At 49.8% G+C, this 25,020-nt stretch overlaps 2 protein-coding genes across 3 annotated transcripts in view; one reads left to right on the top strand and one right to left on the bottom strand.

Moving 5' to 3' along the window:
• The window catches only part of LOC143989638 (uncharacterized), a 127,475-nt gene that overhangs the window by 31,494 nt on the left and 70,961 nt on the right, over positions 1-25,020 (bottom strand). The gene's annotated exons all lie outside the window — the stretch shown is intronic.
• Positions 3,607-25,020, top strand: part of LOC143989579 (uncharacterized) — a 133,239-nt gene continuing 111,825 nt past the window's right edge. The window contains exons 1-6 of one of the 2 annotated variants that reach the window (XM_077489772.1): positions 3,607-3,680; positions 11,560-11,614; positions 11,703-11,826; positions 11,943-12,040; positions 12,130-12,351; positions 12,441-12,662. In XM_077489772.1, coding sequence (XP_077345898.1) covers positions 11,742-11,826; positions 11,943-12,040; positions 12,130-12,351; positions 12,441-12,662 — 627 coding nt within the window. In that variant the 5' untranslated portion in view covers positions 3,607-3,680; positions 11,560-11,614; positions 11,703-11,741. Of the gene's footprint in view, positions 3,681-10,791; positions 11,615-11,702; positions 11,827-11,942; positions 12,041-12,129; positions 12,352-12,440; positions 12,663-25,020 lie in introns of those variants that run through there. The other variant, XM_077489773.1, reaches the window with a different exon arrangement.

Below are 25,020 nucleotides of genomic sequence, written 5' to 3'. Positions count from 1 at the left end.
AATTGTCCTAATTCAGTTAAATTAGAGGGTTTTCGAGCATGAACGGCCTTTTTAAGGTCATACCACAACATCTCAATAGGATTCATGTCAGGACTTTGGCTAGGCCACTCCAAAGTCTTCATTTTGTTTTTCTTCAGCCATTCGGTGGTGGACTTGCTGGTGTGTTTAGGATCATTGTCCTGCTGCAGAACCCAAGTTCGTTTCAGCTTGAGTACACGAACAGATGGTCGGACATTCTCCTTCAGGAATATCTTGGTAGACAGCAGAATTCATAGTTCCTTTTATTGTTCAACAGGACCTAGATGTCGCGTCACAGATCAATTATTCCAAACGTCACAAACCAGCGTTTGCTTCAGATAAAACCACCCACAGAAATTGACAAGTCATCATTCCTAAATCTCTAAGATCGGTAACACGCATTCATGTCCGTCACATTGGTGGAGAAGCATACTATAGACAGGCACCAGATACCTTATATTGACACAAGATGAAAAATTAGATTAGAGATTTTGTTATGCCGCGTACACACGACCGGACTTTTCGAGGGACTAGGTCTGGCGGTCTTTCCGACTGAGTTTTGGTGGAGTTCCGACGGACTTTCCGAATGAACGGACTTGGCCACACACAATCACACCAAAGTCCGACAGATTCGAACGTGATGACGTACGACTGGACTAGAATAAGGAAGTTCATTGCCAGTAGCCAATAGCTGCCCTAGCGTCGTTTTTTGTCCGTCGGACTAGCATACACAAGAACAGATTTCTTGGTCCGGCGGAGTTCCGGAGGAAAAATTTTAAACATGTTCTATTTCTAAAGTCCGCCAGATTTTTGGCAAGCAAAGGTCCGATGGAGCCCACACAAGATCGAATTGTCCGACGGACTTGTTCCATCAGACCTTTGCTGTCAAAAATTCCGGTCGTGTGTACGCGGCATTATCCGTTGCTCAGCATGCAATGAACTTGCACAGGCACAACAGAAAGAACACAAAATATCACATGTGCTGCCCACCCGGCCTTGGCAAATTGTAGGTATGGATTTAACGAATTATGCCGGGCAAAATGTTCTACTGATTGTGGATGACTATTCTGATTTTTGGGAGATTGAGCCCCTTCCTGCCCTGTCTGCTGAAACTACAATCAAGCATTGTGAAGTAAAGTTTGTACATTATGGCCTACCGGATAGAGTAATCTAGGATAATGAACATCAATTTGCATGTGAGCAATTCAGATGGTTCTCTACAGATTGGGGGTTTGAACATCTTATCTCATCGTGATCCATGGAAAGGCATTGTACATTGGAGGAACACCCCAACCGAAGGCATGGATGGCAGTCCTGCACAGTGCTTTATGTCAAGGAGACTGGAGACTTCATTACCTGTGGCAAACAAATTGCTTGAACCTTGTGTGGTTACAGGTGTACTGGAGAAACTCTGATGTAGAAAACAGATCTACAAACTGACAATAGATGTTTCTGCCAAAGACTTGAATGAATGAATGAATGAAATACTTGTATAGCGCACAATGCGAACTGAATCGCCTCTAGGCGCTGTGGTGAGCTTTGATCATCTGCTAAAAGAGGAAGGTCTTGAGTTTTTTCCTAAAAGCCAGGTGATTTTCTTCCAGGCGGATGTTGATTGGTAGAGCATTCCATAGCCGAGGCCCTTGGACAGCGAATCTCCGATCCCCCTTGGATTTATACCGGGCTTTGGGCACGAGGAGGAGGTTTTTGTTGGCTGATCGAAGACTGCGGTTTGGTGTGTAATGGACTTGACCCTGACCTAAGAACTGGAGAGTCAATCCCTATGAAGCTGCTGCCTGGTGATAGGACTGGTCACTGGAGACTGGGCACCTCTGTTCATAGAGTTGCTCCTCACTCATATCTTGTGGATGTGGAAGGAAATCTCTACCGCCACAATTGAGTGGACCTGCGAGTGGCAGAACAACTCACAGCACAAGCCTATGAGCATCCTGCATATGATCCTCCCAAGATGCTCAATGCCCCTAGTCTTACAATGTCCCTAGACCTACTGGACCATGTAAGCAAGGCAGAGACAATACTACGTTCATATCTGAAGGATATCATAAAGATGACATAACGAAGCCACATATACCAGTAAGTTCTTCTGTACCAAACACACCAGCCAGGAAAGAGAGCAGCTCTTCAACACCTTCTGGAGCTGAACAGCATTTCCCAGGCAAAATCACTGTGGCCTTGTGCAGAGTTCGAGTTTCAAGACCACCAAATGGACTCATCTGTAGTGTATCTACCAGTATGTTCACAATCTGTTTTTAGGTTGTTTACACATTTTTGGATTGAATGTAAAAAAAGGAGATGTTATGGAGTTCTTGTACAAATCCAGGGACTCTATTGTAATATACTCTATGGTAATATTGCACTTCTTGTACTTCCTGTTTCCTGTTCTGTGTTTGCTGTTCCTGTTATACAATTCAAGATGACTCCCAGGCCCGTCACTACAGGACAGGCAAAACAAGCAATTGCTTGGGGCCCCCGAGCTGGCCTGGGGCCCCAGCCTAGGGTGCCCGTGTCCCGGATTGCCCGGGACAATCCCGCAATTGGCTGCACCCACCCTGGGTCGATCTAATGCCCCCTAAAATAGCCTTTTCATCGTCTCTGTCTGTCACTGTCTCAGCCTGTGGTGGACCCCTAGCTGTCAGAGACCCTTCACCACCGCCGTTGGCTCAGTGCCCCCCAAAAGTGAAGAACTACAGGTCTCAGCATGAACCCCTCAGAGATGAAGATGTTTCCTGCATCACTGCACACATGATGACTCCTCACACCCAGCCCTTCTGTCCAGCTGTTCACTGTCTCATCTTACCCACTACTTGTTTGCCTCTCACTGCACCTGCAGCAGCCCCCCCCCCCCACCATCCCACGGTCCCTCTGTCCATCCCAAGTCCCCCTGTCCATTCCATTGTCCCCCTATCCTTCCCATGGCCCCCCTGTCCATCCCATGGCCCCCTGTCCATCCCACTGTCCCCCTGTGCATTATGGTTGCCACATCATCCCTTTAATCTGGTTCACACATGAATTACACAGGTTCTGTGGCTGATTAAGGTGGTAAATAAACTCACTTGGTGCCTTATCTGTATTAAACCAGCCTCAGAACCCGTTTAATTCATATGTGTCCTGGATTAAAGGGATGATGTGGCAACCCTACTGTGCATCCCACGGTCCCCCTGTCCATCCCACTGTCCATAAACAATCCTAAACAGCATCTTCATGGATGATGCTCAGAGGGGCCACTTATATAAAGTGTTGGCGAACTTAAACTGTATCGCTATGCTGTGATTCCTGTAGGCTTTGCGTGCGTGTGTGTGTGCGTGCGGGGGGGGGGGGTTGGGGGGCATCCATGTCCATTTTGCTTGGAGCCTCCAAATTCCTTCAAATGGCCCTGATGACTCCTCAAACAGCTTGCAGTGTCTTAATTCCTATAGTTGGCAAAGCCGTGTTCACACTACTACGAGATGTTTCTTGAGCTGCAGTTCCTCTGAGCTCCACAAGGTGGTGATCTCACCTCTACACAGTAAAAAAAAAAGTCTCTATGGAATACAGACAGGAAGTGATGTCAGGTACTGACAGGAAGTGATGTCAGATACAGACAGACATTCCATTTGGAAAGACGTAAATTGGAGATGTTGCTGGATCTGGCGGCAGAGGAGGTAATATGTAGATTAACCCCTTCAGGGGGATCAGTTGATGATGAATATATCTTCCTTCCAAATCTGGCCATACATGGTTCAGTTTTATCGTTCATCCAGCGGGATGAGAGGAAAAAAACTAAAGTAATAGCCCAATCCACACATTGGAGGGCGATGGGGGAATCCTCCCCACTGCACTATTGTATTCTGACAATGGAGGGCGCTCCTCCGTTCTCAGAATACACAGATCAGTGATGAAGCTATTGGCTTTTTTTTTTTTCAGCCTCCACCTGCAGCGCTCATCCCTCCGCTTTTCTGCTCACTGCTGTCACTTATAAAGAGAAAAGCCCGGCTTCTCTGTTCACAAGCAACAGCAATCCTCTTCCAGCGGCACAAAACCCTCCCTGATCTGGTTATCATTCAGTGCGGTTGCCATTCTGAGCGAGAAAACACCTACTCCTGTCTACTATGAGCTAACATCCCCTATTTCAGCCGGCCCTACCCTGCGATCTACAGCCGCAAGTCATCCTCTGCAATGTGAACGTCGCCTCTCTGCCTACAAAGAGCGCACACCCCCCCCCCCCCCCCCCCCGGCTACTTTCTATTGGTAACAAGCATTTGACCTGCATATTGTGGGGGTTCCGGCTGGGTAAATTATACCTCCGTATTAAAGTAGGGCTTCAATAAAATGGAAACTTGAATGGTGAGAGGGATTCTGGGAATATCATTTGATTTTACTATTGGTTATCCGACTTTTCCTCCTGTGAAGTCTGGAGATCAAATACATAGCTACATAATAGGTGAGGTTGAAAAAAGACACAAGTCTATCAAGTCCAACCTATGTGTGTGATTATATCTCAGTATTACATTGTATATCCCTGTATGTTGTGGTTATTCAGGTGCTTATCTAATAGTTTCTTGAAACTATGGATGCCCCCCGCTGAGACCACCGCCTGTGGAAGAGAATTCCACATCCTTGCCGCTCGTAGAAGAACCCTCTACGTAGTTTAAGGTTAAACCTCTTTTCTTATTTTAATGAGTGGCCACGAGTCTTGTTAAACTCCCTTCCACAAAAAAAGTTTTATCTCTATTGTGGGGTCACCAGTACAGTATTTATATAATGAAATCATATCCCTTCTCAAGCGTCTCTTCTCCAGAGAGAATAAGTTCAGAGCTCACAACCTTTCCTCATAACTAATATCCTCCAGACCCTTTATTAGCTTTGTTGCCCTTCTTTGTAGTCGCTCCATTTCCAGTACATCCTTCCTGAGGACTGGTGCCCAGAACTGGACAACATACTCCAGGTGTGGCCGGACCAGAGTCTTGTAGAGTGGGAGAATTATCGTTTTATCTCTGGAATTGATCTTTTTTTTTTAATGCCAATATTCTGTTTGCTTTGCTTGCAGCAGCTTGGCATTGCATGTCATTGCTGAGCCTATCATCTACTACAGGGATGTGCAATTAGCGGACCTCCAGCTGTTGCAGAACTTCAAGTCCCATGAGGCATAGCAAGACTCTGACAGCAATAAGCATGACACCCAGAGGCAGAGGCATGATGGGACTTGTAGTTTTGCAACAGCTGGAGGTCCGCTAATTGCAGATCCCCGATCTACTAGGACCCCCAGGTCCTTTTCCATCCTAGATTCCCGCAGAGGTTCTCCCCCCAGTGTATAGATTGCATTCATATTTTTGCCACCCAAATGCATTATTTTAAATTTTTCTAGAAAAGTACAAGGAAAGAGGCACCTCTGGGTAGAAATAAAAGCAATTTTAATCACAATATATATATATATATATATATATATATATATATATATATATATATATACACACACACACACAGGCAACTCACATTTAGGGAGTAATAGGTAAGCCTTGACTAAAATAGATCCTGAACTATTACCTTACCTATTACTCCCTAAATGTGAGTTGCCTGTGTATATATATTTTGTGATTAAAATTACTTTTATTTCTAGACCCAGATGCGCCTCTTTCCTTGTACTTTTCTGCAGATTTTGGAATACGGTTTCTGTTCCTCCCTGAAGGCTGCCCTGTGTGTGCGTGTGAATTCCCCGCATTGGATCCCTTCCCATTTTTTAATTGGATTTTCTCTTTCAATTATTTTATTGAGTTTTGCAAAAGGTAACAAGGTACAATTAACATTGTACGTCGTGCAACAACGTCGGTATGAACAAAGTCTACACAGATTATAACAGTTACAGGTATAAGGTAGTATATAGTAAACCCCAAGGGGGTATTGATAGGGTCTCGTGGGTGTTTAGATGGTCCCTCCACCCATGTGGTACCCCATATGGGAGCTTTAGCACCACACTGGTGAGGGCCACGTCCCTAGAATCAATAAACTCACAAGTTCTATTTGCGTACACTAATGGAAAGAAGGTAAAAGGGTTAACAAGGAAACACTGAGATCAAGTATTGCTCGGTCAAGAATTCAGGGAAGTCATCAAAGATTAACAACGTTGAGTGCTGGTCGCAGCAGAGGTCCATGCGGTTCAAGATTACCAATGTGCGCGGATTTTGGAAGTCTGGCCACCACTTATGCCACGTACACACGACCGGGCTTTTTGACATCAAAGGTCCGACTGAACGAGTCCATCGGACAATTCGATCGTGTGGGGGCTCCATCGGACCTTTGCTTGCCAAAAATCCGGCGGACTTTAGAAATAGAACATGTATTACATTTTTCCACCGGATTTCTCGTGGTAGCGTCAATGTTGATGTCTAGTGTAAGGGATTTGGACGTATTCACTTTATAGAATGAGACAGAACTGAATCAGGTGAGCAAGTTTTGTACCTCAGCCAGGGAAGAAGTTGGGTTTGTAAGACTCAAGATGATGTCATCCGCAAACAAGCTAATTTTATGGGAGGTTGGGCCAATTTGAATTCCTGAAATAGTAGGATGGGAGCGAATATGTTCTGCAAGGGGCTCCATAATTAGGTTAAATATTAGGGGGGAGAGGGGGCAGCCCTGGCGTGTGCCATTAGTGATGGGGAATGGGCGGGAGAGCATACCTTCGGTAAAGACTTGGGCCTCTGGGTTGGAATACAATGCCATGATAGCATTCATTATATGCCCCCGGAACCCAAATTTTTGTAGGACTGTTTTGAGGTAGGACCAGTGAACTCTGTAGAACACCTTCTCCGCATCTAAGGAGAAAAGCAGAGAAGGCTTTCCGGTGGATTCTGTGCAATGGATGAGGTTGAGCATCCGTCTAGTTGCATCGGGGGCTTGTCTGCCTTTGGTGAAACCTGTCTGATCCTGATGAATGAGAGCGGGCATGATTCCGAGTAGTCTGTTCACTATAGTTTTGGCATACATTTTTAGATCCTTATTGAGATTGGGTGGAAATTTTGGGGAACGTTCAACTCCTTTCCTGGCTTTGGTATTGTTATCACAAGTGCTTTTAAGTACTCTTTGATTAAGGTAGAAGAGGAGGCAGCGTGGTTGAAGAAATCAGTTAAATGAGGGGTTAGGAGCGGGGCGTATTGTTTATAATATTCTCCGGTTAGCCCGTCTGGGCCTAGTGTTTTTCCACTTGGGAGTGATCTAATAGTTTTCATAATCTCTGATTCGGTGAATGGGGCATTAAGGACAGCCAGTTGTACTTCAGTCAGAGTGGGAAGGGTCAGGTTTTGAAGGAAGTTGTCAATGTCTGTGAAGGCTGTGGGGTAAGGGGATCTTGTTTTAGGTTGTAGAGATCACCGTAGTCGGTGCTAAAGGCATCGGAAATGTCTTGTGGGTCACTGAGGGTGTTTTTGTTGTGGGGGTGAAGCAGTCGGGTAGTCTTGATACGTCTGCCCTTGATGCGTTGCGCTAGCTTCTTACCCGCTTTATTGGAGGTGGCGTATGTAGTCGCTTTCATTTTTCTCTGCAGAAACTCGTAATAGTGGAGTAGTAAGGTTCTAAGCTCTTGTCGTAAGGTTAATAATTGGTTGGTCAGGGAGCCACTGGGGTTGGATTTATGGTCCAGTTCCGGTGCTGCAATTTGGGCTGTTAACTCATCAATGTGCTGCGTCATCTTCTTTTTATATTGGGAACCTAGTTTGATTAGCATCCCTCTCATCAATGCCTTTTGGGCGCACCACACCACGCCAGGGTCAGACACAGTGCCCTTGTTAAATAGGAAATAGTCAGTAATGTGAGTCGAGATTTCTGGCGTGTAATTATCGTTTTGGAGGAGGAAGTTGTTCGCTCTCCAGAGGTATATATTGGAGGCGGAGTGAGATTTGTCTATTGAAATTGGGATATGATCCGACCATGTCGTGGTGTGGATCGTCGAGTCAACAATTTTCTGTAGGGTCCATTTATCAATCAAGAACAAGTCTATTCTCGAGTACAAGCGATGTCTGGCAGAGAAGAGTGTAAAGTTTCGTTCGGATCCATGGTGGAAGCGCCAGACATCGTAGAGGTCTTGAGAGGAGATAAAGTTCCGTAGGGGTGACCCGTGTCTATTTGCAGCTGACATAGGGGTCCAATATTGGATCTGGAGTCAAGTTGAAGTCCCCATACAGTATTAAGTTACTCTTCTGGATAGGCTTTGCGGTACGAAGTACCTTGTGAAGGAATTTCATCTGGTGGGAGTTTGGGGCGTAGATGTTGATAGTGCAGGTAAGAATTAAGTATCAGCTTTCTGGGTCTGAGATGGCAGTCAGAAGATGGAAATCAATCGTGTGCTTGACTGCGATCATGACATCTCTAGATTTGGTGGCGTGGGATACGTGGAAGATGTGAGGGTATAGACGATTTTTGCAAAGAGGGGTGTGCGATGGCAACAGATGAGTTTCCTGTACACAAAGGATGTCACTGTGGAGAGCTGTGGCAGTCCTCCACAGTGAGTGGCGTTTAGCTGGATGGTTCAACCCGTTGGCATTTAGAGAAATAATGGTGAGAGGCATCGTGGTTATGTGGTATTAAGTAGGGTCTATGTGAACACTCACGTTTAGATGGTAGAATCAGGGTTCGTGTTCGGCTGGGATCCAGATGAGGGTGCTTGGCAGACCAAGGAACCAGTGGTGCGAGTGGGCACTAAGCTGCGGAAAGAGCAATACGTTACGTGTGACAAAGCACACAAAACAGAGTGTCTATGGTAAGGCTAACAAAACTCTTAAATAGCAGGAGTACGATGACCCTCCGGGTTTCACAGGTTTGAAAGACTTGGGTAGTCTTGAGGAAGTTTAAAAAAAAAAAAAACAGGTAGAGGGGAGCTAAGTAGCACTAAAAAAACCTCCAGGCAGGGGTCAAAAAGTTCGTAATCCTAGGGGATGAAAACTGGAACGTCAGAAAGTCGGAGCTCAGGGGAGCCAAAGGTACGGTTGTTGGCCAGTTGTAGCTTATATAGCGGCATTTAGGAGCTGGTGAAGTCGAGGGTTCTATTGGGCACAGGTGGACCCCTTTGTTTTGTGGAGTTGGGGGGGTTCAATCAGGATACCCCAGGTGTGGAGGAGATTCAGGCCCCTGTCAAGCTCACTGACAATATGGGTGTGGCCATTTTTGGCAATGAGGAGTGTGGCCGGGTATCTCCATTTATAGGGGATTTTGTGACTCTGAAGCGACTTGGTTATTGGATTCAGGAGCCTTCTCAATTGTAGGGTATACTTAGAGAGATCAGGAAATAGTTGTATCCCTGTATATGGGGCTGGTAGAGGTGATTTATCTTTTATGCCCATCAGTAATCTTTCTTTTACGTGGTAAAAGTGCACTCTCATCAAAACGTCCCTAGGGACCGAGGCTGCTAAGTGAGATGGTTTGGCGATTCTATGGATGCGATCGATGATCACATCGCGTGGGGACACATCAGGGATGATGATGCGGATAAGCTCTTTTGTGTAACGCGGTAGGTCTGCAGGGGGAACATTTTCGGGGACCCCACTCAGTTTGAGATTGTTCCTGCGGGACCTACCTTCTAAACCGGCTAGCCTGGCCCTTATCCAGGCGTGTTCCTCTTTAAGGTTCTCACAGGTGTCTATTATGTCATTAACCGTAGTGGTGCAGTCAGCTTGGCCCCGTTATGTGTTGGTCACTCTGTCAGAGATATTTAGTGTAAATCAGAGGTGATTCTTGAGAATAATGAGGAGAGATCTGTCATGAGGGAGGACTGGAGGCAAAGGAGCATTTCTTTCAGGGTCGTTTCCAGTACTGGTTGGCCTGCTGTGGGGAAGGCGACCATGGAGGATTGTAAGGCCTGGTTGGAGAAGAAGGGATTAGAAGCCTGGGCCTTGATTTGCGGGGTGAGAGCCCGCTGCGGAGGTGTTTCTAATCTCATTTTGGCTTTGGCCAGGCTGTCCATTAGTGGATCGGCCTCCTGGGGTAGGGGTGGGGTAGGTGGGGGTACCTGTGTCCGTGCGATCCTCTGGGGGAGCGTCAGGAAGATCCATCTTGGAGTGGCGCGGCCCGCTCCGCCGGCTTGTATGCAAACTCTGTGAGTTTCTGAGGCTTGCGTTCGGTATTTCTCTTCCTGGAAGAGCTCATCGTTATCTCTGGTGGTTCCCGAGTAATGGTAGCCACAGATGGGTCTGCGATGTCAGCCTGCGTCGCTGGTTGCTGTCTCCCAGCTGGCGAGCTGAGGAGTTGAGCGTCCATCTTCATCTCCGGCTGGCCACACCCTCCCCTTTATTGGATTTTCTATACTGACTTTGTACAGACTATTTATGGTATGGACTTTGGTTTGATTAATTTCTCTAATTTATACAGACTCATGTCATCCAGCACTGTGGGAAATTTTTGATTTCTTTTTTTGTGCATTTACTTGTATATTATATTTTACATTTGTCTACATTGAACCTCATTTACCATGTAGTTGCCCACCCCATTCATTTGTTCAGATCTTTTTGCAAGGTCTCTACATCCTACGGAGAAGTTATTGCCCTGCTTTGCTTAGTATCATCCACAAATAGAGATTGAACTGTTTATCCCATCCTCCAGGTCATTTCTGAACAGATTACTACCAACCAGACCATTTCGAGTACTCCCCATTTCTCACCACCCTCTGAACTCGCCCTTGCAGCCAGTTTTCCGTGTACTCACCCTATTGTCCATGCGAACGGACCTCATTTTGTACAGTAAATGTTTATAGGGAACTGTGTCAAATGCTTTTGCAAAATCCAGATACACCACGTCTTCGGGCCTTCCTTTATCTAGATGGTAACTCACCTCCTCATAAAAGTTTAATAGATTGGTTTGGCAAGAACAATTCTTCATGAAACCATACTGATTACTGCTAATGATACCGTTCTCTTTACTAAAATCTTGTATATAATCCCTTTATCATCCCCTCCAAGAGTTTACATACTATTGATATTAGGCTGGTCAGTAATTTCCAAGGATGTATTTTGGGCCCTTTTTAAATATTTGGAGCTACATTGGCCTTTCTCCAATCAGCTGGTACCTTTCCAGTCAGTAGACTGTCAGTAAAAATTAGGAACAATGGTCTGGCAATTACTTGACTGAGTACCTTTGTGTGCAAGCCATCTGATCCCGGTGATTTATTAATGTTAAGTTTCCCAAGTCTAATTTTAATTCTGTCCTCTGTTAACCATGGAGGTGCCTCCTGTGATGTGTCATGAAGATAAACACTGCAGGTTTGGTTACTGAAGACCCCAATTCCCTCATGAAGACTGAAGAGAAGAATAAATTCAATACCTTCGCCATCTCCCCATCCTTTATAACCAGATGTCCTTCCTCATTCTTTATGGGGCCAATATGGTCTGTCCTCCCTTTTTTACTATTTACATACTTAAAGAATGTCTTGGGATTTATTTTGCTCTTCTCTGCTATGTGTCTTTCATGTTCTATCTTAGCCGTCCTTATTGCACCCTTTCATTTCTTGTTGCATTCTTTAATGTCTGACCATCACATTATCTCCACCTCCCTCCCTGATAGAATAGAGAAATAAAAAGAAGATTCCAGGAGTCACCAGAGAGATGATGGAGGAGAGGTGAGGAGGATTCTGGGAATTCTGGGACATTATCCAGTAACAGACAAGGGATGTGTCTGGATGGTGACTGTATCATTGTGTGTGTCAGGTTCCTATAAGGTGTCAGGATGTCACTGTCTATTTCTCCATGGAGGAGTGGGAGTATTTAGAAGGACACAAGGATCTCTACAAGGACGTCATGATGGACAATCAGCCGCCCCTCACATCACCGGGTAAGAGGAGACTTTATTGTAAAGGAGAGAGCAGTACGGAGGCTCCACCTAGATCCCCCATCATCTGATAAACACATAGAAACAATGTATTCAGTCAGTGTGTGTGTTTCCTACAGATGGATCCAGTAATGGGAACCCACCAGAGAGATGTCCCCGTCCTCTGTATTCCCGGGATTCCACACAGGAAGATCACACCATCCCTCACCATCATCAGGTAGATGAGGAACAATCACTGATAGTATCATTAGGATCTGTACATTATCTGCATTGTTACCATTGATGTCATTTTTATTATATATTCAGAGTGGAAACCTGAGAGATTCTAAAATTGAAGTTAAAAAAGAGATAAAAAAGGAGGATGATGAGGACGGGGTGTTGGAGGAGTTTCTAAAAGAACAACATGATCTGTACCAGGACACCATGGTGGAGTCATCCAGCTACAGAAACCCACCAGAGAGATGTCCCCGTCCTCTGTATTCCCGGGATTCCACACAGGAAGATCACACCATCCCTCACCATCATCAGGTAGATGAGGAACAATCACTGATAGTATCATTAGGATCTGTACATTATCTGCATTGTTACCATTGATGTCATTTTTATTATATATTCAGAGTGGAAACCTGAGAGATTCTAAAATTGAAGTTAAAAAAGAGATAAAAAAGGAGGATGATGAGGACGGGGTGTTGGAGGAGTTTCTAAAAGAACAACATGATCTGTACCAGGACACCATGGTGGAGTCATCCAGCTACAGAAACCCACCAGAGAGATGTCCCCGTCCTCTGTATTCCCGGGATTCCACACAGGAAGATCACACCATCCCCCACCATCATCAGGTAGATGAGTGACAATTATTGGTAGTTCTGATTTATACACAGCATGATTGTTACAATGAATGTTTTATTATATATTCAGAGTGGAAACCTCGGGGATGATAATATTGATGTTAAAGAAGAATATAAAGAGGAGGATGAGGAGTATGGAGTGATGGAGGAGTTTTCAGAAGGACACAAGGATATGATGGAGCCACCAAATATCAGGAACCCACCAGAGAGATGTCCCCGTCCTCTGTATTCCCGGGATTCCACACAGGAAGGTCACACCATCCCTCACTATTGCAAGGTTGGTGGGATGGAGCATCTAGAACATGAACTTGGGGAGACAGGGGGGTTTATTTACTAATGGCAAATCCACTGTGAACTTGGAAGTGCAGTCACTGTAGATCTGAGGGGAACATAGAAGGAAAATAAAACAGCATTTTTGCGTGCACATGATTGGATGATAAAAATCAGCAGAGCTTCCCCTCGTTTCAGATATTCCCCTACGATCTACAGCGACTGTACTTTCAAGTGCACTTGTAGTGCGTAGTGGATTTGCCTTTAGTAAATCAACACCAATGTGTAGATTTTTTTTATGTGATGTCACAATAATAAATCTTCTATCTTACAGATGATATTCTCTCTCATTTTCTTGGATTAGAGTGGAGATCCAATCGATATAGAATTTGAGGTGAAATCAGAAGAAGAAGAGAGGTATGTGAGGGATGATCAGCAGTCTATGGAGGAGGATGGAATAACGGGGACATTTATAGAGGAGGACACTCCTACAGAGATCAGCACAGGTGGGTCATTAACACTAAATACATTCCTCCACCCATACTGCTCACTGATTGGTCCAGAGTAGGGCGGGGGCTGGGTGATATCAGCTTGGAATATCCTGGTCACTTTCCTGAGCTGTGTTCCCCATCCTGTATTCCTGGATTTCTCTTGGATAATCTTCTTTCTCTGTGCTGCCGACACAATTTATGTATCTAGACTGGATTTATGGAGATTCTGGGGATCAGCTGGCAGCAATAGTTGATTTTCCCTATAGATATTACAAAACGTAGGCACCTAGGGAATGTGCTTTGGGTCTTCTGGGTCTAGCAAGATCTCTGACAGAACAATCCCCCCAGGGTTACTTGCTCTGTTGTCTGCTGGCTGTGCCGGGTGGAGGGATATGTCTGTATAGTCTCAGACCCAAGTCACTGAGTGCAGTCTCAGGAGATGGGAGGCAGCGGTGTGGGACCTCTGCAACTTGTCTCATGGAAACATTTAAGCTTCTGTTGATCACTGAATACCAATATTATGAGTCCTGACCATTACACTGTATAATTTATATTGTACATTACATACTCCTGCACTGTATACTTTGTCTCTGTCAGGGGTAGGCAACCCCAGGACTGGTGCCGCAAGTGGCACACAAAGCCTCTTTTGCTGGCACTCGGCTCCCTCCCCATCAGCAGAGCAGAGCAGTGCAGGGAAGTGTCGGTGAGACACTAATACATTTCAATTTCAGAATTCCCCACACTGCCCCTGCACTGAGGGGGAGGCACTTGGCCCCCACACATTGTAAAAGATGGGAAACATTGTTTGGTTCTCTAACTTTGCTGTAGCTGCGATCGTCAGCTTTTGTGATGGTTGAAGCGATTGGGTGCAGTTCTGCTGGGGGGGGGGGGGGTGTCCCTGTTTCCAGGAGGAGGAGGACTGTTATTGGCCACTGCTAAAGCCAATCACAGTCCTGCTAGCCCCACCCACCACCTGTAGGAAGATGAATCGTTTGGTTGCCACTACCAATCTCAGAAAGAAGGGATTTCAATGTGATTCAGAAAACCCCAATCAGGTGACGGTTTGTGGAATTACTGTTGAACTTCTGGGAACTTTGTCGAAATTATTCCTGAACCTTTGCGTCTCTTACTACTGAACCCCGGCATTCTGTGTCCATTTAAGCCACAGCAGGTATTCAGTGCAATAAAAATCACACCCAGCTTTTGCTGTGGTGCTGAGCTCCGCACTATTTCTCAGCTGTGGGGGCCCAACTTATGATCCTGCACACAGGCACACTGCTTTCAATAAATGCCCCTGATCTGAGCTCATCATTGTACATCCATTCCAGATGCTTGTATGTGACTGGACGCGAGAGGTGTATCAGCAGTAGTGATGGACGGACTTTCGACGGGACGTTTCGTGAACGCGATCCGCGAACGTGCCCAAATGTCCGCAAACCGCAAAGTTCGTGGCGACCCCATTCCCTTTAATGGCAGGCGAACCTTAAAAACCTCCAGGTCATATTTTCAGCCACAACATACTTACTAGCTGTGCACACATAGTCCCACAACATGGACACTAACATAACAAAAGTATTAAGTGAATCTGGGATCGACAACGACAAGCATTCTTTTTTTATCTGTGAAATTTTATCAATTCAGGAGCGCATGAAGGCCATGGAGGAGAGGCAAGGTCAGGCCAGGCTATGAAGGGGGTGCAGGAGATGATCAGTGCCACAGTCAGGGCAGCGCAGTCCTGTGCCAGTGTGCCAACCTGTGCTTGAGCCCCTGACCCCTCCCTCTGCCCGGCCCTTACACCCACCTATGCAGGGCTCCACTGCGGTGGTCCGGAGGTTCCAGTCCAGTGCTGATCCTCAGCCATAGTGCTGGCACTGCCTGCTGATTGGCTTCTCTGCTGCTATCTCCCTCACTGACACCAGAACTGAGATAGAACACTGACACCAGCACCGCGATACAGACTGAGCACTGACACCAGCACCGTGAAAGAGAGCACTGACACCACACTAGCACCATGATAGAGAGCACTGACACCAGTACTGATACCAGCAACTCGCTGCGGAACCTAAAAATATGACACCGCTCAACCTCTTCAAACAGGAGGGTACGGGCATATAGTATGGTGTGCTTTTGTTGTACAAGGAAGTGAGCCAAAGGTAGAAAAAAGGTCAGTGTGCTAGATTATATAAATCCTTTATAGAGTTATGCATATACATGGTCTACTGGTCACATGTGTTGAATTCCTCCGAGATCCATGCCTCATTCATTTTTATAAATGTGAGGTAGTCAACACTGTCGTGAGCTAGGCAAGTACGCTTATCGGTCACGATCCCCCCTGCTGCGCTGAACGTCCTTTCGGACAGGACACTGGATGAGGGGCAAGCCAACAGTTCCATTGCAAATTGGGCAAGCTCTGGCCAGAGGTCAAGCCTGCCCACCCATTAGTCCAGGGGTTCATCACTTCTCAGAGTGTCCACATCGGCCATTAACCCGATGTAGTCGGACACCTGTCGGTCTAGCCGTTCCCTGATGCTGGATACGGATGAGACCTGTCGATGGCTCGGCTGAAAGAATGACCTCATATCAGAAGTCACCAACACATCTTCAAACCGCCCTCTTCTTGCAAGCTCTGTTGAATTGGTACCCGCAACTCTTTCTCTGGTAGTGGGAATTGCTCCTCTGCCAGCGCACGCAAAAGCAGAATGCAGCATTTCTCGAAGCAAGGCCTGGAAGTGCTCCAATCTGACAGCCCTCTATGACAGTGGTAACATTTCCGCCATTTTGTATTTGTACCGGAGGTCTAAGTACGTTGCCACCCAGTACTGGTCCTTGACCTTTATGCTTTTTATACGGGGGTCCCTGTTAAAACACTGGAGCATGAAGGCCCCCATTTGCACTAAACTGGAAGCGGTTTGGTGGCCTGGCTCCTGCTCATCATCCAGGATAATGTCGTTGTCCTCCTCGTTCTCCTCTCCCCATCCACGCACAACAACAGGGATCCCAGAAAGGTTTAAAGCATGCTCTTCTTGCTCATCCTCATCCACCCCGGCACCATCCTCCTCTGACTCCTCTTCAAACTCCTGTTGTTGACTTGTCTCAGATAGAGTAGCCCCCCTGGGAATTCATCCAGCATTGCGAATTCCTCATCTTCCTGCTCCTGCTCCTCCATGGCTTGATCAATGACACGACGCAATGCACGCGCCATGAAGAAGGCATAAGATACCATGTCACTGATGGTGCCATGGCTGCGACTGACCAGTTTGGTGATCTCATCAAATGGCCGCAGACGTCTGCATGCGAGCAGCCACTGGCGTGGTGAAAAAAAACCAAGCTCCCAGAACCTGTTCTGCCGCAGAGTTCGTACAGGTAGTCGTTAGGCTGCTCCAGCAGAAACGTGCAGTTATCAAGCATATAGAAGGTTGAGTTCCATCTCGTCGGGCAATCGCAAGTAAGACGTCTGACCGGCAGATTGTGTCGCCGCTGAATATCAGCAAGGAGAGCCATGGCCGTGTAAGATCTTCTGAAATGGGCCGAGATTTTCTTTGCCTGCCGCAAGATGTCCTGGACCCCAGGGTATTTGACAACGAATCGCTGCACGACCAATTTTAAGACGTGTGCCATGCATGGCGCGGGTGTCATTTTGCCCTGTTTCAATGCGCTAAGCAGATTGGCACCGTTGTCACACACCACTTTACCAACTGTCAAATTGAGCGGTGTTAGCCACTGATCTGCCTGTGAACGGAAAGTTGAAAGGAGTGCAGGGCCAGTGTGGCTCTTGGCTTCCAGGCACAACAGACGCAGCACAGCATGGCAACGTCTCACCTGGCATGTCGAATAGGTTCTGGGGATCTTGGGTGGCGCAGCGGAAAAGGAGGAGTCAGCTGAGGAGGAGAGGGAGGATGGAGTAGGAGGAGGAGAAGAAGAGGCAGGCCTGCATGCAATCCATGGCGGTAAAACCAAATCTACATGGGTGCCACGGGTTACATGCTTGACGGCCGTTAGAAGGTTCACCCAGTGGGCAGTAAAAGTTATATACCTTCCCTGCCCGTGTTTGCTAGACCACGTGTCTGTGGTCAGATGTATCTTGGCACCGACACTGTGTGCCAGAGATACATTCACTTGCCGCTGAACATGGCCATATAGCTCTGGGATGCCCTTCTGTGAGAAATACTTCCTTCCTGGGACCTTCCATTGTGGTGTTCCAATGGCCACAAATTTTCGAAAGGCCTCCGAGTCCACCAGTTTATATGGCAGTAGTTGGCAGGCTAAGAGTTCTGACAAGCCAGCGGTCAACCGTTGGGCAAGAGGGTTATCCGGCGTCATCATTTTTTTACGCTCGAACATTTGGCCCACGGAAGCCTACCTTTTTCCAGAAAAACGTGAGGACAGCATGATGGAAGGTGGAGTGGAGGACAATTCTGAGGAGAAGGAGAAGTAGAAGAGGCTGGATGGTGAGAGCCTGGAGTGTGGCTTTGTGTGTTCCGTTGCTCCCACTGGGCTCGGTGATGGCTGCCCATGTGCCTTCTTAAGGCGGTCGTCCCTAGGTGAGTGTTGGGCTTACCGCGACTTATGCGTTGACTGCAAAGGCTGCAGATGGCAACACTATTGTCAGCAGCGGACACGTTAAAAAAAGCCCACACTGCGGAGCCACGTGCTGGCGTCCTGGGAGCGCCAGATGTGACCGTACATGGTTGATGCCTCGCTCCTGATACATTAGCAGTCTGGTTTGTCCCTCCTGTGCAATGTAAGTTTTGCCGCCTTCTCCTCCCTATCTCCCTCTGAATTCCCCTCCTCTTCCTCTCTTGTGGGCACCCACGTGACATCCCTAGACACGTCATCATCAACATCACCTTCCCCACCGCTATAATTAGAGATCTCGGAGTAGGCAGCAACACCGGGGACCAACCTACTCCTTGGGTTGATCTGGTTACTGGCGTCAGGCTGCTGAGTGGCGGTTGTTGCTACCTCCTCTTCCTGATCCAATGCCAATAATGGCTGCGCATCGGCAATGTCTTGTGATGGATCGGAAAATAATTCCTGTGACTCAAGCGGAAGGTACGTGGTGGTGGTGGTGTTGTTGGTGGTAGTGTCTTTGGGGTGCACATAGCAGAGAGTGAAGAAGAGGGTGCAGATCGAGAGGATGAGGAGGGTGCAGAAGAGTAAGACTGAGTGAGGCACTCAACCAAGTCTGGTGCGTCCTTTAACGTAATCGAACGCACCTTCTGCAATTTGCCACTTTGGCTCAAGCCTTTTGCTCCTGCCCTACCCCTACCACTCCTGCGTAAGGGCCTGCCTCTTCCTCTGCCTGTCTTTAGAGAAGTGCAGTATGTATGTGGAAGAAGGTATATAACGCCCCGCTTCAATCTGTCGTTTTTGGGGGCCACTGGTCTATCACACCAGTTATAATACTTTTTTCTAATTGCGTTTGTCACTCTTTGTAGTATCGCTGAGGAACCGCTTAGCAGTCACAATGATGCACAGTGGAAATGCACTATACTATGCTTTCTATGTTTGAATGTATTTTATACGTGTATTACACCCCTATATACTGCACACCAAATAGTACACCTATACCAGTCCTTAAAAGGACCTTTGTGGACCTAATAGTAGCTAGTAGGGATAAGCTTGGTGTTGGAGCCGAACGCATGTTCGACTCGAACACCGGCTGTTCACCCGTTTGGCAAAGCCAGAACTCTGTGGGCCGTTCGCGCCAAATTGATGTGGCCATCGCAGTGCATTGCTGGTTCATGATTGGCCAAGCATGCACTGTGACCCCGCATGCTTGGCCAATCACAGCGCTGGCAGCGAGGAGAGACATGATTGGCAACAGGCAGGATGCCTGTGGCCAATCATAGCTCAGACTGTGTAATACACACCCCACACTATATAAGGCCGCCAGCACGGCGGCCTTGTGTAGTTTGTTCTATATGTACCTTCAACGCAGTATACACCGTCCGTTATCCACCGATTTAGCGTTCCTGCTCTTCTGTAATTGAGCTCTCAGCCAGCTGCAGGAGTTTGTGGGTGTTGTCTGTGTGCCCTGACCGCAGTATACACCATTATCCACCTATATAGCTATATTGCTCTTCAGGGGCAGACTAACTCATGGGACCCCTGGACAATAGAAGATCATGGGGCCCCCTTGATCCCAACACTCAAGCTACACCTGCAAAGGGGTACACTGGAGGGAGAACGCACACACAGGCAGAGATTGGGGGAAGAACGCACACACGGGGACACTGGGGGAAGAACGCACACACGGGGACACTGGGGGAGAACGCACACACGGGGACACTGGGGGGAGAACGCACACACGGGGACACTGGGGGGAGAATGCACACACGGGGACACGGGTAAGAATGCACACACGGGGACACTGGGGGGAGAATGCACACACGGGGACACTGGGGGGAGAACGCACACACACAGGGGGACACTGGAGGGAGAATGCACACACGGGGGACAATGGAGGGAGAATGCACACACGGGGGACACTGGAGGGAGAATGCACACACGGGGGACACTGGAGGGAGAACGCACACACACACAGGGGGACACTGGAGGGAGAACGCACACACAGAGGTGGACACTGGAGGGAGAACGCACACACACACACACACACACACACAGGGACACTGGAGAGAACACACACACACGCAGGGGGACACTGGAGGGAGAATGCACACAGGGGGACACTGGAGGGAGAACGCACACACAGGGGGACACTGAAGGGAGAACGCACACACACACAGGGACACTGGAGAGAGAACGCACACACACAGGGGGACACTGGAGGGAGAATGCACACAGGGGGACACTGGAGGGAGAATGCACACACAGGGGGACACTGGAGGGAGAACGCACACACACAGGGGGACACTGGAGGGAGAATGCACACACACAGGGGGACACTGGAGGGAGAATGCACACACGGGGGACACTGGAGGGAGAATGCACACACGGGGGACACTGGAGGGAGAACGCACACACACACGAGGGGGACACTGGAGGGAGAACGCACACACACACAGGGGTCAATGGAGGGAGAACGCACACACAGGGGGACACTGGAGGGAGAACGCACACACAGGGGGACACTGGAGGGAGAATGCACACACACACACAGGGGGACACTGGAGGGAGAATGCACACACAGGGGGACACTGGAGGGAGAACGCACACACACGAGGGGGACACTGGAGGGAGAATGCACACACACACAGGAACACTAGAGGGAGAACGCACACACACACGGGGACATTGGAGGGAGAATGCACACACACACACAGGGGGACACTGGAGGGAGAATGCACACACAGGGGGACACTGGAGGGAGAACGCACACACACGAGGGGGACACTGGAGGGAGAATGCACACACACACAGGAACACTAGAGGGAGAACGCACACACACACGGGGACATTGGAGGGAGAATGCAGACACAGGGGGTCACTGGAGGGAGAATGCACACACAGGGGGTCACTGGAGGGAGAATGCACACACAGGGGGACACTGGAGGGAGAACGCACACACGGGGGGACACTGGAGGGAGAACGCACACACGGGGGGACACTGGAGGGAGAACGCACACACGGGGGGACACTGGAGGGAGAACGCACACACGGGGGGACACTGGAGGAAGAACGCACACACGAGGGGGACACTGGAGGGAGAACGCACACACACGAGGGGGACACTGGAGGGAGAATGCACACACAGGAACACTAGAGGGAGAACGCACACACACACAGGGGGACATTGGAGGGAGAACGCACACACACGAGGGGGACACTGGAGGGAGAATGCACACACACACACAGGAACACTAGAGGGAGAACGCACACACACACGGGGACATTGGAGGGAGAATGCACACACAGGGGGACACTGGAGGGAGAACGCACACACACGAGGGGGACACTGGAGGGAGAATGCACACACACACAGGAACACTAGAGGGAGAACGCACACGCACACGGGGGACATTGGAGGGAGAAGGCACACACAGGGGGACACTGGAGGGAGAATGCACACACAGGGGGGGACACTGGAGGGAGAACGCACACACAGGGGGACACTGGAGGGAGAACGCACACACAGGGGGACACTGGAGGGAGAACGCACACACAGGGGGACACTGGAGGGAGAACGCACACACAGGGGGACACTGGAGGGAGAACGCACACACAGGGGGACACTGGAGGGAGAACGCACACACGGGGGGACACTGGAGGGAGAACGCACACACGGGGGGACACTGGAGGGAGAAGGCACACACGGGGGGACACTGGAGGGAGAAGGCACACACGGGGGGACACTGGAGGGAGAAGGCACACACGGGGGGACACTGGAGGGAGAATGCACACACGGGGGGACACTGGAGGGAGAATGCACACACGGGGGGACACTGGAGGGAGAACGCACACACGAGGGGGACACTGGAGGGAGAACGCACACACACACAGGGGGACACTGGAGGGAGAACGCGCACACACACGCAGGGGGACACTGGAGGGAGAACGCACACACAGGGGGACACTGGAGGGAGAATGCACACACGGGGACACTGGAGGGAGAATGCACACACGGGGACACTGGAGGGAGAATGCACACACGGGGGGACACTGGAGGGAGAATGCACACACACACAGGGGGACACTGGAGGGAGAATGTACACACGGGGACACTGGAGGGAGAATGCACACACATGGGGACACTGGAGGGAGAATGCACACACATGGGGATACTGAAGGGAGAATGCACACACATGGGGACACTGGAGGGAGAATGCACACACAGGGGACACTGGAGGGAGAACGCACACACACACAGGGCGACACTGGAGGGAGAATGCACACACAGGGGGACACTGGAGGGAGAACGCACACACGCGCACACACACAGGGGGACACTGGAGGGAGAATGCACACACAGGGAGACACTGGAGGGAGAACGCACACACACACAAGGGGACACTGGAGGGAGAATGCACACACAGGGGGACACTGGAGGGAGAATGCACACACAGGGGGACACTGGAGGGAGAATGCACACACAGGGAGACACTGGAGGGAGAACATGCGCACGCACACACAGGGAGACACTGGAGGGAGAACACGCACACACACACACAGGGGGACACTGGAGGGAGAACGCACACACACACAGGGGGACACTGGAGGAAAAACGCGCACACACACAGGTGGACACTGGAGGGAGAACACACACACAGGGGGACACTGGAGGAAAAACGCACACACGGGGACACTGGAGGAAAAACGCACACACAGGGGGACACTGGAGGGAAAACGCACGCGCACACAGGAACACTAGAGGGACAACACGCACACACACAGGGGGACACTGGAGGGAGAACGTGCGCACACTGGGGGACATGCACACTGGGGGACATGCACACTAGGGGCACACGCACACTGGGGGACACGCACACTAGGGGCACACGCACACTAGGGGCACACGCACACTAGGGGCACACGCACACTAGGGGGACACGCACACTAGGGAGACACGCACACAGCACAGGAGGACATGCAAATAGGGGGACACACACACACACACAGCCAGGAGGACACTGTGGATTGGGGGGACCCGGGGCCCTTACATCTGTACACTCCCCCCCCCCCATCACGTGTAGCGGCCCTGGTGTCTCGGCTTCACTCACCAAGTCACCGGATTTCGATAATAGTACTTCTAACAGTGCGCTGCTCCTCGCCGGCCCCTCCACTCTTCTCGTCCGTCCCAGGTGATGTCACGACGCATACAGTACAAGCACCTGGAACGGACGGGAGGGAAGGAGGGGCCGGCGGGGAGCAGCACACAGTTAGCAGTGTTATCGGCATCGCGGCATGTAATTCAGCCGCTGCAAGTGGCCTCTCATGTGGCCGAGTCTGGGCCCCTAATGTCCTCGGGCGGTGCCCGAGTGACCGACTGGTCAGTCCGCCCCTGTTGCTCTTCTGTAATTGAGCTTTTAGCCAGCTGCAGGAGTTTGTGGGTGTTGTCTGTGTGCCCTGAGCACAGTATGTTAGAAGGCTGGCCGCAGGCTAGCCTGCATTTGTAGGAGGAGTTTGAGGGCTATATATATCCCTCCTCCTCCTCCATCAGGTCCTCGTTGGTTGTTTCTGGGATAGGAGGTGGGGGGTTGGCTCAGTTCACGTCACTTCCGCTACATTTAGCTGCATCTGTCGCGGTGGCGGCGTTCTTCTCTCTGGGCTCATGTCGGGCACTGGCTGGGGGACCGCCCGCCCACCTTCTTTTTCGCCGCAGGGATATCTGGCTCCTCGCGCCCCCCCCCCCCCCCTTGCTGCTCCCAGTGTTCCCACCGGGGGTGCTCGGCCACTGGTCTGCTCCCCTCTGTGCGGATCCGGCTCCACGTGGGGGCTGCCCGCCCCCTCCTCCCGTTGTTCATGTCGGGGGAGGGGGGTGTTTGGCAGCTCGTCCGCTCCTCTCCTCAGGCTGATCCGGTGCCATGAGGGGGCTGCCCGCCGGGGGGAGGGGTGGGGATGCGCTAGCCTGCCGGGTGGCTGCGGGGGAGCTGTTTCTCCCGCCAGCCTCCTTCTCCCGCCAGCCTCCTTCTCCCGGTGTTCCGCCGGGGGGAGGGGGGAGGATGCGCTAACCTGCTCGGGGGGGTGGGGGTTGGTCCGCCTGGTGGCTGCGGGGGAGCAGTGTCTCCCGCCTGCCTCCTTTCTGCTGGGGGAGGACGCGTTATGCTGATTCTGTAAGTGACAAGTGTCATGTTTGGCTTTGTGTCACATTGCCAAGCCTCCCCTTTGTCCCCTGCTTGTACCTCTCCCCAGTGGATCTTCATGTCATGTATCCCTTTGTCCCAGATATCTGTTAACACTGTGAACAAGGTGAGCTTTACTGCATATTGTTTGGAGTTGCCCTGCCCTAGACTCCTCCTTTTTAGCTGGATGCAGTGCTACTCCTGTGCCAATCCATGGCTCAGACATCTATGAGCCGTCAATGGAGGGAACAGGTTTTTGCTGTTCCGTATTTTCATATAACTACTAAAACTGTTAGGAAACTCTCCGTCATTTGTAGTAGCATTAGGCTTCACCATCATTAACAATTCCCCAGAGAGTGCTGAGTACCTAATAGCCGCCCCCCCCCCCCGCCTGAGCTCCACGTGGCGGGGTTCTCCCGCCGCCTGAGCTCCACGTGGCGGGGTTCTCCCCCCTGCCTGAGCTCTACATGGCGGGGTTCTCCCCCCTGCCTGAGCTCCACGTGGCGGGGTTCTCCCCCCCGCCTGAGCTCCACGTGGCGGGGTTCTCCCCCCCCGCCTGAGCTCCACGTGGCGGGGTTCACCCCCCGCCTGAGCTCCACGTGGCGGGGTCCACCCCCGCCTGAGCTCCACGTTCTATGTGCAATTTGCGTTCTTGGGCAATTTGCAGTCTTGTGCAGGTTGCGTTCTTGTGCTATTTATATTCTCGTGCCATTCATGTTCTCGTGCTATTCCCGGTTTTCTCATGCAATTTTACGTTCTTGTGCATTCATGGTTTTCTCATGCGTTTACGGTCTCATGCATTTGCGGTCTTATGCGATTACGGTCTCGGGTCATTCACGTTCGCTA

This window comes from Lithobates pipiens, unplaced genomic scaffold (assembly GCF_037356315.1).
Source record: "Lithobates pipiens isolate NorthernLeopardFrog02 unplaced genomic scaffold, aLitPip1_a1.2 Scaffold_18, whole genome shotgun sequence".
In the NCBI taxonomy this organism is placed as follows: Eukaryota; Metazoa; Chordata; class Amphibia; order Anura; family Ranidae; genus Lithobates; species Lithobates pipiens.
Note: the sequence above shows the minus strand (reverse complement) of the source record. Positions and strands in the feature narration are given on the sequence as shown.